The sequence below is a fragment of the Hypanus sabinus genome, chromosome 4 (genome assembly GCF_030144855.1).
Source record: "Hypanus sabinus isolate sHypSab1 chromosome 4, sHypSab1.hap1, whole genome shotgun sequence".
NCBI lineage: Eukaryota > Metazoa > Chordata > Chondrichthyes > Myliobatiformes > Dasyatidae > Hypanus > Hypanus sabinus.
In genome coordinates this window covers 62036139-62049082 of record NC_082709.1, presented here as the reverse complement: position 1 = coordinate 62049082, position 12944 = coordinate 62036139, and the positions used below count along the sequence as shown (strand labels likewise).

The following is a 12944-nucleotide window of genomic DNA, read 5'->3' as shown; positions in this document are numbered from 1 at the left end:
TGAAGAAATAATCAAAAGTAACTTGCAAGGTTAAACAACACTTTTAATCCTACATCACCAAAGTTTCAAGAATGAAGTAGCTGTAATTTTTTAATCATTTGTTTACTGAGACACAAGCGTCTAACATTTTAGACAATTATTAATTCATCTTTCTATACTAGGATCTCCATTGTGAAAGGAAGAAAAATTTGGATGGGTTTAAACAAAATCATCCATGTAGCTTGCAATAGTTTGAGTCCAGCCTTATAAGGAATTAAATTTGGCCTTAGGCAGATCATGAGTTTCAGCATGAAGTCCAATTACTCCCTTCGGAAGCCAGGATGCCAAATTGTTGTGTCCCTACCATCCTCTGCCCACCTAATTATTGTTGATTTCAACCAACTAATACAATATAGCAAACATTGAACTATGAAATCAGTGTAGTAGTAGAGAATATGGTAGGTGTGAAAAAAACAAGAAATCTTACCAATTTTCATCTGGTCTCATTAGTATTTGTGCAGTCCTCAGAAGCATTAAAAAGCAGCCAAGCAGAACACCCAATAACCTTCAGAATGTCGCTACATCTCCTCACCAGACCAAGCCACCGTACCAAGCGGTAACACCACCAACAAGCAACTGTACATCATACACAAATGTCTGTGTACCAAACCACATATAGCCTTACTAATCACAGAAATACCCACCCATCACCACAGTGCAAAAAAAAATCAAAGGGTAAACCTACAAGATAAAATTAAAGCAGCACTTGGAAATGCCATGCCAGTATCAAACCGCCACTATCGAAAATCTGTATGGTTAATTTTACAGAATTAACTTTTTATCTTTCCAATAATTAGGTATTAATCAGGCATTAGAATAGTATGAAATATTCATTTTAAGTTATAGTTTTGGTAAAACGTCTCAAGTCTCCCAATTTTTTTTTAATTGGTGGAAGCAAGAGGCGGGGAGTGAAGAGATATAATTTATCTCAGCCTTTTTATGTAGAAGGACATGCCAAAGTGGATATGAAGGCAGAATTAAAAATAATCAAATGGACACTGAACCAGGGGATGAAACTTCAGAGGGGTAAACACAAGCTTGGTTGAAGTGGGTTCAAAAAGTGTCTTTGAGGAGCTTCAAAAAGAAATTTGGGGCAACATAGGTGATTGAAGGTAGCATGGATGATACAGTGGGGCAAAAGGGGACGGCTTACAGATGTCCAGCGTTAGGAAGGGGGGCATATCTGTGTGGAGAAGCCTAAATGTAAAAGATATATTGAGTGACCAATTATGAAGAGTTATGAGGGTGAGAAATTTAAATTTAAACACAAGATGCTACTGGATAATGACCATAAGCAGTGTGCAGCACAAGATACAGTTGTGGAGTTCGTGGAGCACAGAAGATGCAAAGACAGCCATGAAAATGCTGGGTGGGTCTATGATTGATAAAAGCATAATACAATTACATTTTCTCTGTGTATCAAATTAACAAACATAGTTCATAAACTGGCTTGCATGATGCAACAGTATTTCTCCATCCTCAATTCCCTTGCTCTAGAACTAAATTTACAGAACCAAAAGAGGGGCCATTCAATCCATCCAAAGTAAGGAATTTTTTGGTTAATCCAATTCCCATCTGTTGATCCAGACTTTTTTTTCCAAATATTTATCCAGCATTTTTTAAAAATGTGATTAGTTCCTTCTGTTATCACATTCTCAGACAGTCAACTATTCTATGGGTGAGAATGAAGTCCCTCAAATTTCCTCTAAACCTTTCACCAGCTGTTAAATCGATATCCCTTAGATAGCAAACTATCAAGTCTGTTCTCTCAGCTATTTTAAAGGATACAACAGGGTCTTTTAAGAGACTCTTAGATAGGTACATGGAGCTTAGAAAAATAGGAGGCTATGCGGTAGGGAAATTCTAGGCAGTTTCTAGAGTTGGTTGCATGGTCGGTACAACATTGTGGGCCAAAGGGCCTGTAATGTGCTGTAGATTTCTATGTTTCTAAAACAATCCTGGCCTAGCCAATCTGTACACAAAGTAAAACTTTCCAACTCTGGCAAAGTCCTCATAAATCTTCTGAGCACCCTCTCTAATACAATCATACTTTCTGCATTATGGGATGAATAAAACTGTGTGAAGAACTCCATTATGATTTAATTAGTGCTTTATTCAGTTTTAGCATGACCCCTGTACTTTGGTGCTTTTCACTTTTGCTGATGAAGAACCCAGTGCATTTAATTAGTGCTTTATTCAGTTTTAGCATGACCCCTGTACTTTGGTGCTTTTCACTTTTGCTGATGAAGAACCCAGTGCCTTTTTACCCAGTTTATCTATTCCTCAGAACTGAGCAAGATGGCTTCTTTGACTGGAAATGTTAACTCCATTCTATTTCCACAGATGCTACCCAAGCCGAGTATTTCCACTGTTTTATTTCTTCAGCTTTCTAGCATCCATGGCTTTTTGACTTTCATCTTACTCTAGATGCCTACTCTACTTGTGCAGGGATTCAAGTGCCCATTATGTGTCCTTTTAAATCTTCCACAATTTATCACTCATGCCCTTGATTTGTTTGCTCTCCCCCAAATGCATCTCATACTTCTTTAGTTTGAATTCCACTCTCCAAAACTTCTTCCACCTAACCAGTCCATTGTCAACTTCTTGCAGTCACAACAAAATGACTTCATTATGGCACCTATATTTTTCAAATCACTGACAAATAGGGAAGAGAACAACCCCCTGTACAATCATATTGCAAAAGCACTCCAATCATGAAAGCTCCAGTTGGCTGTTCTGTTTACCAAACCAAGCTAATTTTTTATCCTAATATGTCAGTGTTCTCTGGATCACATGCCAAATGTCATAACACTAAATTATACCTTTGCCTGAATATTTTCATCTTGTGTGGAAAAGTACTGAAGTTAAAATAGGGAAAAAAAAACATTCATATTTGTTGGTATATTACAGAGGAAATGCTGCCAGGTCATGTCTGATACGATATTTTAACAGACTGCTGATACAAATAAGAATAAAAATAACTCATGTCTAGATTATGATGTCCAGCAAAAGACGAAAAGCATGGCATGTGTGAGTCTGCAGCTTTGCTGCTAGTACCTGAACATCTGGATCCGGAACAAGGAGAAACTGCTTCTAGTAGGCATTGCATTTGTGCAAGTACCTTCACAACCACAAAAACTAAACTTTTGGCCTGGATTCCACCATAAAACAGTGGTTGTCCTAAACTACATCTCTTGTATCTTCTAGTTATGAGGATATTAATAACCTATAAACCTGCACATCTGTGGGATATGGGAGGAAACTAAAGAATGCAGGGGAAACCAACGTGGTCACAGGGAGAACGTACAAACTTTACACAACACCTAAGTCTGAAATGAATCCCAAGTCTTCAACTTTGTAAGGCAGCAGCTCTACTAGCAGTGCCACTGTACAGCCTATAATGCATTTCCTATTACTATTATTTGGCTGACTACCTATTAATACTTATTAGTTGTCTAATGAAGAACTGATTACTTTTCTAGTAAGGAGGGTAGCAAAATGAAAGAGGAGAAAAACATGCATGATCTTGACCCAAAGTTTCAACATATGGAATGCCCCTTGATAAAAGGCATTACAGTTAGTAAAACTTTTAAAAATATAACTTGGCAAAGGCTATAATTACTGTTCATCACTAGCTGCCCTGGGATATTATGAGTTCACATGGCTAGGTTGGGTTGGTTTGCAGTGAAGGGATGACATTATTAGTAAACTATGTTTTTTTAAACAATCTAGCACCCTTCTCGTTTAGCTCATTCTTTGTTTAAAAAGATCCCAGGGTTAATTTTTAAGTTTCTTAATTTCTCAGTATGGTACAATAAAATATCACACTAAAGGAAGTTGAAATCTTGGTTAATATGATGCCAAGAGCAGAACATAACCCATTTAGCTGCAGATCTGCATTATTGACATAAAGCTGCACTGTCACAGGTGCCATATTTAGATAAGGCCCTAACTGCCTTTCAGATAGTGATAGAGGATTCCCTTGGTGCTATTTTCAACATGAGAAAATGTACCATCCCTGCTGCCCTATTCACAATTTATCCCTCAGTTAACTTAGATTTTTTTTAAAAATTCAACAATTCATCTAGTTATTATTACATTGCTGACTATAGGACCTTACTACAACTGCAAAAGTGCTATGGAGTAGCTTGATATCATGAAAGGTGCTATTTCCATTTGAGTATTCTGACTGGTTCTGAAACTGCAAGTATTTATGTTCCCTGCCTCTAATAACTTTCCCTTCAACAAGCATAAAGATAAGGAAGCACTTGAAGTTTCCACAGTGTACACTCCACCAGTGACACTGCTCAAGGCACTCCATCCAAGCCAATCAAGAGCACATTCAACTATAGATTGCAAAATGAAAGGAGCTCCAATGAAGGTAACATTTGATTGATTCTCCAACTACCCCTGGGTTCTTAATCTTAAAACTAGGTGTCAAAAAATTTACCCAGCTTAAGCTACCTTACAAAAAGGTATATTTTGTTTTTAAAATACTGTTAATCATAATTAAAGGGAGTTCATAAGGCAAAAAAAACTTATTAAAACAAACTATGAAAACAAGGGGGTTACTTAATAGATACAAATTATTCAGAACTTCAGTATTCTAAGCTATTCTTCCCCTGAGCCATTTAAAAAAAATCACAAGCTGGCTATGGGTGGAAGAAAGAATATATTAGTTCTCAGTTTAAGCCAATTCATTTGCTCTGCTGATTAATAAATCTACTCCAAAGATCAATTGTACCTGATTACTTACAGCCAGACTGGCTGTTCTGAAGTAAATACTGGCATGGCTGTCCCAATGTTGATGATTTATTGCTGAAACAAGAATTCAGTTAATACCTGGTTCACATTCATTTCTGTCAGTAATTTGTTGGCAAGATCTTTCTCACTCTTGTCTGCTGCTTTATAACTTACAAACAGCTGTTAAATGAACACAACATAAGCATGAAAGGCAGGCAACAGATAGAATTAATACAATTGGAGCATGGTTGTGAACATGCTTATTGAAAGAACTTAAATGTGGTTAATAAGTCAGCTTAAAGAAGGTTAATAAATTCATTGTACAAAAATCAAGACAACTCAAATGGAGACTTTCGCTAATATCTTTGTCCCTTGAAGCAATCTAGCTGGGGTTATAGATCCTGCCAAATTTAATCTTAAGATGTGATGAGGTTGCAACTGAAGAAATACACACACACACACTCTACTCAGCAACAGTATTCTCAAGGCAACACCATCAAGATGTAATGAGTTCTCAACAATTGCATTCTCCAAGTGTTCCAATTGCCTGGCAATTTAATCTCATCTGCTATTTTCAACAGTGCCACCAATGACAACATTTGCCTTCTATTATGTTCTTCTGTATCAAAACAATATCTAAATGGCAAGGTGATAGTCTCTGCACAAACCGCAGAGAATATTAAAATGGAGGAGTAAAGGGCTCAGGACAAATAAAAGCAAAATAACATGAAGCATTATACAAATTGATATCTAATAAACCATTATGTAAACCACATATGCAAAGAAGAAGAAAGATAAATGAATTCATGTGCAGGAGCATGCACAATAAAGCATTAACTCCTTCCAATAATTATTATGCACCTTATAAGAGCAGACACATCTGTGCAACTACAGAAGACTCGTGGGCTTAATGCAGTCCTTCATAAACAGTCAGCTCAAACTTCCTGTGCAAGCCCCTGTTCACATATAAGGAATGGTACCCTGCATTGGAAAGGGTCTGGTAATCATAAATTAACATTATTATTTTCAAGAAATAATAAAATGAATATTTATAAATGTATCATTGCCACCAATGTACAAAGAAGCAATTTCCCTAACTCTGGAAGCCAACGCAGAATGGATTTATGCTCCCTTGACTTGTTACAATACAGTTAATAATTTCTGAGAAGCATTCTTTCTACACAATTTGTCTCCTGTAAATAATCCTCATAATGCAAGAATTATTTGATGTAATGTCTTCAGATGCCCACCCAAGCTTTCCTACTCCTGGTCTCATTGAAATCAGAATCTTCCTGATATCTGGCAAACCAGAAAAAAAATACACAATCAACAGTTTCAAGAAGGGACTTTATTATCTGGTACTGTAACGCACTGAAAAGGTTTGCAAAGCCTTTGCATGTAATGGGATAATTTTTTTTTAAATATCAGATCATTAATTTGCTATTAAAATGGATAGAAGTTCTTATCTGTCTTAATAATTCAAAGGCTATAAAGAAAATGAGCGTGCTATTACCAGAATAACAGTCGAAAATTTAAAACTGGTTAGAAGCAATCAGTGATATTTTTTCGTCAGAGCAATTGACCATGTTTGAAACAATGTTTAGTGCCACTCAGCTTTGCTCTACACACCAATGATCCTGTACTCCCAAAACAGAATGGCAAATGGTGTCATCAGAGTGCTAAAAGCACGGAACACTGCAGCTGGGGACGTTACCTGCTTAAGTTACAGGATTACATGAGAAGCTGTCAAATACAGTTTCTCTGATGATGCACATAAAACAACTGTGTAAAATAATGAATTTCAGCAATGACAAGATAAACAAATCACCACACACTAATGACACTTGTAGGTCTTTAAATGAACCACAGTAACCAGTCACAACTGAAATTCAAGTAAGATTTTTTGTTCTCATATAATCACAATTATTTCCATGGTTGAAAATCTTGCAAAGGAGATTAATCAAATTGCATGACTTAGTGTTAATGAAGCAGATTATTATTTGGTTTATAACTGTGTGCGCCAGACAATTTATTGCAATTTCTCACACAATTCTTGCTAAGAAATGCAGCCCTGCACATCATTCCATAACTTTTCACCATAATGTAAATCAAAACAGTTCCTTCGAGGAACTTCTCTACATTCCTTCCAGTTCAGTAACTTTAATCTCCTGAGAAAGGATTAGATGTAAGGCCAAGCAGAAAAGGAAGGAAGAAAAACGAAAGAATGCAAAAATGAAAGAGAATGGAAGCACATAGGTTGTGCAAATGCCAGTCCAGTGGTGCAGAGGCGTTGGGAGCAGTCCAGGGCTGTGGTGGTGCAAAGGTGAGAGGCAGGGATGTGCACACCGGGGCTAAGAGACAACAAAGAGGCAAATAAGATATTAATAAGAGAGAAAGCAGAGGGAAGTAATGGAGATAAAAACGTAAGAGGAACGAATGAATACAGGAAAAAGAAAAAAGGGAAAGAGGGAAAATCTGCTCAACTTTAACTAATTCTTGCTGGGTTTATCTGAACAACCAACCACAATAGGTCTCTTGCTAATGCAAGGTAGGGGTAAGGGCATTAACATGTGAATTAATAAACAATTTTAGATGGCAAGTAAATTATTATTATTTTGCAACACAAGTTTACAATTTCATGAAAAATGTAAAGATCTCTCTTGCTTTGTTAGAACTTTTGCACAAACAAATTTAATATTAACATGAAATGCTGATAGAACTGAGCAGGCTAGGCAGCATCTATAGGGAGAAGCGCTGTCGACGTTTCGGGCTGAGACCCTTCGTCAGGACTAACCGAAAGGAAAGATAGTAAGAGATTTGAAAGTAGTGGGGGGAGGGGGAAATGCAAAATGATAGGAGAAGACTAGAGGGGGTGGGATGAAGTTAAGAGCTGGAAAGGTGATTGGCGAAAGTGATACAGAGCTGGAAAAGGGAAAGGATCATGGGACAGGAGGCCTCAGGAGAAAGAAGTGGGGTGGGGGGGGGAAGCACCAGAGGGAGATGGAAAACAGGCAAACAACTAAATATGTCAGGGATGGGGTAAGAAGGGGAGGAGGGGCATTAACGGAAGTTAGAGAAGTCAATGTTGGAGGCTACCCAGCTGGTATATAAGGTGTTGTTCCTCCAACCTGAGTTTGGATTCATTTTGACAATAGAGGAGGCCACAGATAGACATATCAGAATGGGAATGGGACGTGGAATTAAAATGTGTGGCCACTGGGAGATCCTGCTTTTTCTGGAGGACCGAGCATGGGTGTTCCACGAAACGGTCTCCCAGTCTGCGTCGGGTCTCACTAATATATAGAAGGCCACACCAGGAGCACCAGACGCAGTATATCACACCAGCCGACTCACAGGTGAAGTGTCGCCTCACCTGGAAGGACTGTCTGGGGCCCTGAATGGTGGTGAGGGAGGAAGTGTAAGGGCAGGTGTAGCACTTGTTCTGTTTACAAGGATAAGTGCCAGGAGGGAGATCGGTGGGAAGGGATGGGGGGCACGAGTGGACAAGGGAGTCGCGTAGGGAGCAATCCCTGCGGAAAGTAGAAAGGGGGGGGGAGGGAAAAATGTGTTTGGTGGTGGGATCCTGTTGGAGGTGGCGGAAGTAACGGAAAATTATATGTTGGACCTGGAGGCTGGTGGGGTGGTAGGTAAGGACAAGGGGAACCCGATCCTGAGTGGGGTGGCAGGTGGATGGGGTGAGGGCAGATGCGCGGGAAATGGGAGAGATGCGTTTGAGAGCAGAGTTGATGGTGGACGAAGGGAAGCCCCTTTGTTTAAAAAAGGAAGACATCTCCTTCATCCTGGAAAGAAAAGCCTCATCATGAGAGCAGATGCGGATGAGACGGAGGAATTGTGAGAAGCACCCTTTTTGCTAGAGACAGGGTGGAAGAGGAATAGTCCAGGTAGCTGTGAGAGCTTCCAGTGGCCACAAATTTTAATTCCACGTCCCATTCCCATTCTCAGGTTGGAGGAACAACACCTTATATACCGGCTGGGTAGCCTCCAACCTGATGGCATGAACATTGACTTCTCTAACTTCCGTTAATGCCCCTCCTCCCCCCATCCCTAACATATTTAATTGTTTGCCTGTTCTGCATCTCCCTCTGGTGCTTCCCCCCACCTTTCTTTCTCCTGAGGCCTGTCGTCCCATGATCCTTTCCCTTCTCTAGCTCTGTATCACTTTCGCCAATCACCTTTCCAGCTCTTAGCTTCACCCCACCCCCTCCGGTCTTCTCCTATCATTTTGCATTTCCCCCTCCTCCCACTACTTTCAAATCTCTTACTATCTTTCCTTTCGGTTAGTCCTGACGAAGGGTCTCGGCCCGAAACATCGACAGCGCTTCTCCCTATAGATGCTGCCTAGCCTGCTGTGTTCTACCAGCATTTTGTGTGTGTGTTGTTGTTTGAATTTCCAGCATCTGCAGATTTCCTCGTGTTTGCTCTAATATTAACATGACCTAGATATGGATAACCAGTACCTGTAGCAAAAGTGTACATGATCAGCACACTATTCACCACACTAAAATCACCATCAAAGCAAGCTAAGAAAATGCTACAAATCCATTTCAGTTCAATTTGAACAGCACAATAGGCCAGAATGTAACTGGCCAGTGTGGTACACTTAACAGGTAACCTATCTGATCATAGAATACGTACACAACACTGGAAGAACTCAGCAGGTCAGGCAGCATCCGTGAGAAAAGAGTAGCCAATGTTTCAGGCCGAAACCCTTCATCAGGAATGGGGGGGGGGGGGGGGGGGGGAGGGGGGGGAGAGAGAGAGAGGGCCGAAGCCCAGTAATAGAGATAGGGGAGGGGGTAGGGCCTAGAGGCTCCATCAGATCATATATTGTCAAAATCATACAGATCCATACAGTGACATAAGCATGCCTACAGCTAGGGGAGTACAACTTGAGCATGGCAAAGTAGCAGGAAATTCTAGTCCCAGATTTCAATTCCTGATTGTGCTTTAGCTGATCAATTGAACACTTCCAAGATCAATACAACCAATATTTGACATTTTAAATAATGAATGTCAGTCCATATATAAAGTTTGCTGATATTGTTGACAAAACAGCCTTCAACACATCAGCAGGAAAATGGCAAAGGAACAAGCTTATTTGGCATAGGTCAGGTAACCAGTTGCTTGAAACTGACATTCATATAGTTAAAATACAGAAAAGATTACTTATCTCATAGAATAACTCACTGAAGCGCGCAGTTAACTTTTTCCAAAGCTAATTATTCAAATCAAAAAGGCAGTCATCTCAGCCTCAAATTACAAACTTACACTTTAATGTTTGTTTGTTTTTTAATTTAGCCCAGTTATAACCATTATGAATATTCTGAGTCTTGCTGCAGTACAGCCCGTTGCAATTTTACTATTAAATGAGTCATGCTTTTATCAAACACAATAGCCAAGGGAGGCAAATGTTATTCCAGTCACATCTAATCACAGGATTCTTGGTGAAAATAAAGCTTATCATTTGACACTGCTATTATCAAGAAAAAATGGAATAAATAATTTACAATGCTCTGCTGCAGAGAAAAAAGACATGACTAGCCAGCATGCTCATTAAGGAAAGCAGAAGTCAGACACCACACCACCAGCAGCCCCAAACCTCCACACACTAGCAAGACAGAAATTTATCTTGGATCAATATTGCACAGACCCTAGTATCCCATTGACAGCAAAATTAGGAAAACCTCTGTACAGCAAATGAGAAATGGCAAAGGCTTTCAATTTATGTTTTCCATATAATAACCAGCCATAGCTTGAATTCAATGTGGAACTCTAACCCCTAAAGTCAGAATCAGAACATTTCAACCCAAGGACAAATTTCCATTTTGGTTTTCTACTCATGTCAGCATAAGCCTATGTAGGGCACAGGAAAAGGGGCAACCGCAGCATTGATGGAATCAAAGCAAATAATCATTCTAGCGTCAACCGGGATTCTACCTTGCTGTTCTGTAAAAGTCGAGTGAGATGTTCAAAGCAGTTGCTATTCAGGAAGATTGCCTGAAGGACTGGTCTGTCAGAGCAATTTAACATCTCTGGAATAGTGTCTGCAAAAAGAAAATCCAAAAAGTTATCATTTAATATCCAACAAAAATGTGACTCCAAATACCTCCAAATTCCCTTTCCCTCGGAAAATATGATTGGAACCTTTAGACTATTCCTAATAATACTCTTCCAACTACTTTCCCTGCTTATACCCTTCATAAACTAAAGTTAAGTTACACTTCTGCTGCCTGTATCCAAACTTTCAAGTCTTTGTATCTTCATCGTTAAGTTCAACAATTTGCAACAGGTCCCCAGCCCAGTAAATGAAAAAATTTTTTAAAAATTTCCATCCTGGGTTTAAATCCTTCCTTCACCTCAGCCCCCCAAATCTCTGCAGCCTACACCACTGGACAATTAAACAACATAACTAAATTCCTTGAAAATTATCCAAATTTCTTCTCTGTGCTACTGGTGGCCATGCCTTCCTACACTGTGGAATTCCCTCAGCAAACTTCACTTCCTTGGTATTGTTATTCAGACCATAAGACATAGGAGCAGGAGTAGGCCATTTGGCCCATCGAGTCTGTTCCGCCATTCAATCATGGACCGATCCATTTCTTCCAGTCATCCCCACTCCCCCACCTTCTCCCCATACCCTTTGAAGCCCTGGCTAATCAAGAACCTATCTATCTCTGCCTTAAATACACCCAATAATTTGACCTCTACAGGTGCTCATGGCAACAAATTCCACATATTTACCACCCTCTGACTGAAGCAATTTCTCCGCATCTCTGTTCTAAATGGGCATCCTTCAATCCTGAAGTCGTACCCTCTTGTCCTAGATTCCCCTACCATGGGAAATAACTTTGCCATATCTAATCTGTTCAGGCATTTTAATATTTGGAATGTTTCTATGAGACCCTCATTCTCCTGAACCCCAGGGAGTACAGCCCAAGAACTGTCAGACGTTCCTCATACGGTAAAACTTTCATTCCTGGAATCATTCTCATGAATCTTCTCTGAAACCTCTCCAATGTCTGTATATCCTTTCTACAATAAGGAGCTCAAAATTGCACACAGTACTCCAAGTGTGGTCTCACAAGTACCTTATAGAGCCTCAACATCACATCCCTTCTCTTATATTCTGTACCTCTAGAAATGAATGCCAACATTGCATTCACCGCCTTCACCACTGACTCAACCTGGAGGTTAACCTTTAGGGTATCTTGCAATGAGGACTCCCAAGTCCCTTTGCATCTCTGCATTTTGAATTCTCTTCCCATCTCAATAATATCTACCTGTTTATCTCTTCCACCAAAGTGAATGACCATGCATTTTTAAACGTTCATTTCATTTGCCACTTCTTTGCCCATTCCCCTAAACTATCTAAGTCTCTCCGCAGGCTCTCTGTTTCTTCAACACTACCCGCTCCTCCACCTATCTTTGTATCATCAGCATATTTAGCCACAAATCTATTAATCCCATAGTCCAAATCATTGACATACATTGTAAAAAGCAGCAGTCCCAACACCGACCCTTGTGGAACTCCACTGGTAAACGTGAGCCAGCCAGAATAGGATTCTTTTATTCCCACTCTGTGTTTTCTGCCAAACAGCCAATGCTCCACCCATGCTAGTAACTTCCATGTAATTTCATGGGCTCTTATTTGCTAAGCAGCCTCATGTGTGGTACCTTCTCAAAGGCCTTCTGAAAATCCACGTGCACCACGTCTACTGCATCTCCTTTGCCTACTCTGCTTGAAATTTCCTCAAAAAATTGCACTAGGTTAGTCAGGCAAGATTTTCCTTTCAGGAAACCATGCTGGCTTTGGCTTATCTTGTCATGCGCCTCCAGGTATTCCATAATTTCATCCCTAACAATTGATTCCAAGAACTTCCTAACCACTGATGTCAGGCTAACAGGTCTATAGTTCTCTTTCTGCTGCCTCCCACCCTTCTTAAATAGTGGAGTAACATTTTGATTATCTTTTGCTAAGTTAAAAGCATAATGCAAACAGAAGTGTTGTCATAACATAACACAAAATACTGGATGAACTCAGCAGGTCAGGCAGCAGCTATCAAGGAGAATAAATAGTTGACATTTCAGGCCACGTCCCTTCATCAGCACTTTCAGTTCTAAGCCCAAAACATTGACAGTTT

At 39.7% G+C, this 12944-nt stretch overlaps 1 protein-coding gene across 3 annotated transcripts in view; it reads right to left on the bottom strand.

The window, feature by feature from the left end:
* Positions 1-12944, bottom strand: part of nbeal1 (neurobeachin-like 1) — a 284052-nt gene that overhangs the window by 149426 nt on the left and 121682 nt on the right. For 2 of the 3 annotated variants that reach the window (XM_059967252.1, XM_059967253.1), the window contains exons 9-10: positions 10741-10847; positions 4882-4962 (exon numbers count right to left, since the gene is read on the bottom strand). In XM_059967252.1, the coding sequence (XP_059823235.1) occupies positions 4882-4962; positions 10741-10847 (188 nt within the window). The remainder of the gene's footprint in view (positions 1-4881; positions 4963-10740; positions 10848-12944) is intronic. The other variant, XM_059967254.1, reaches the window with a different exon arrangement.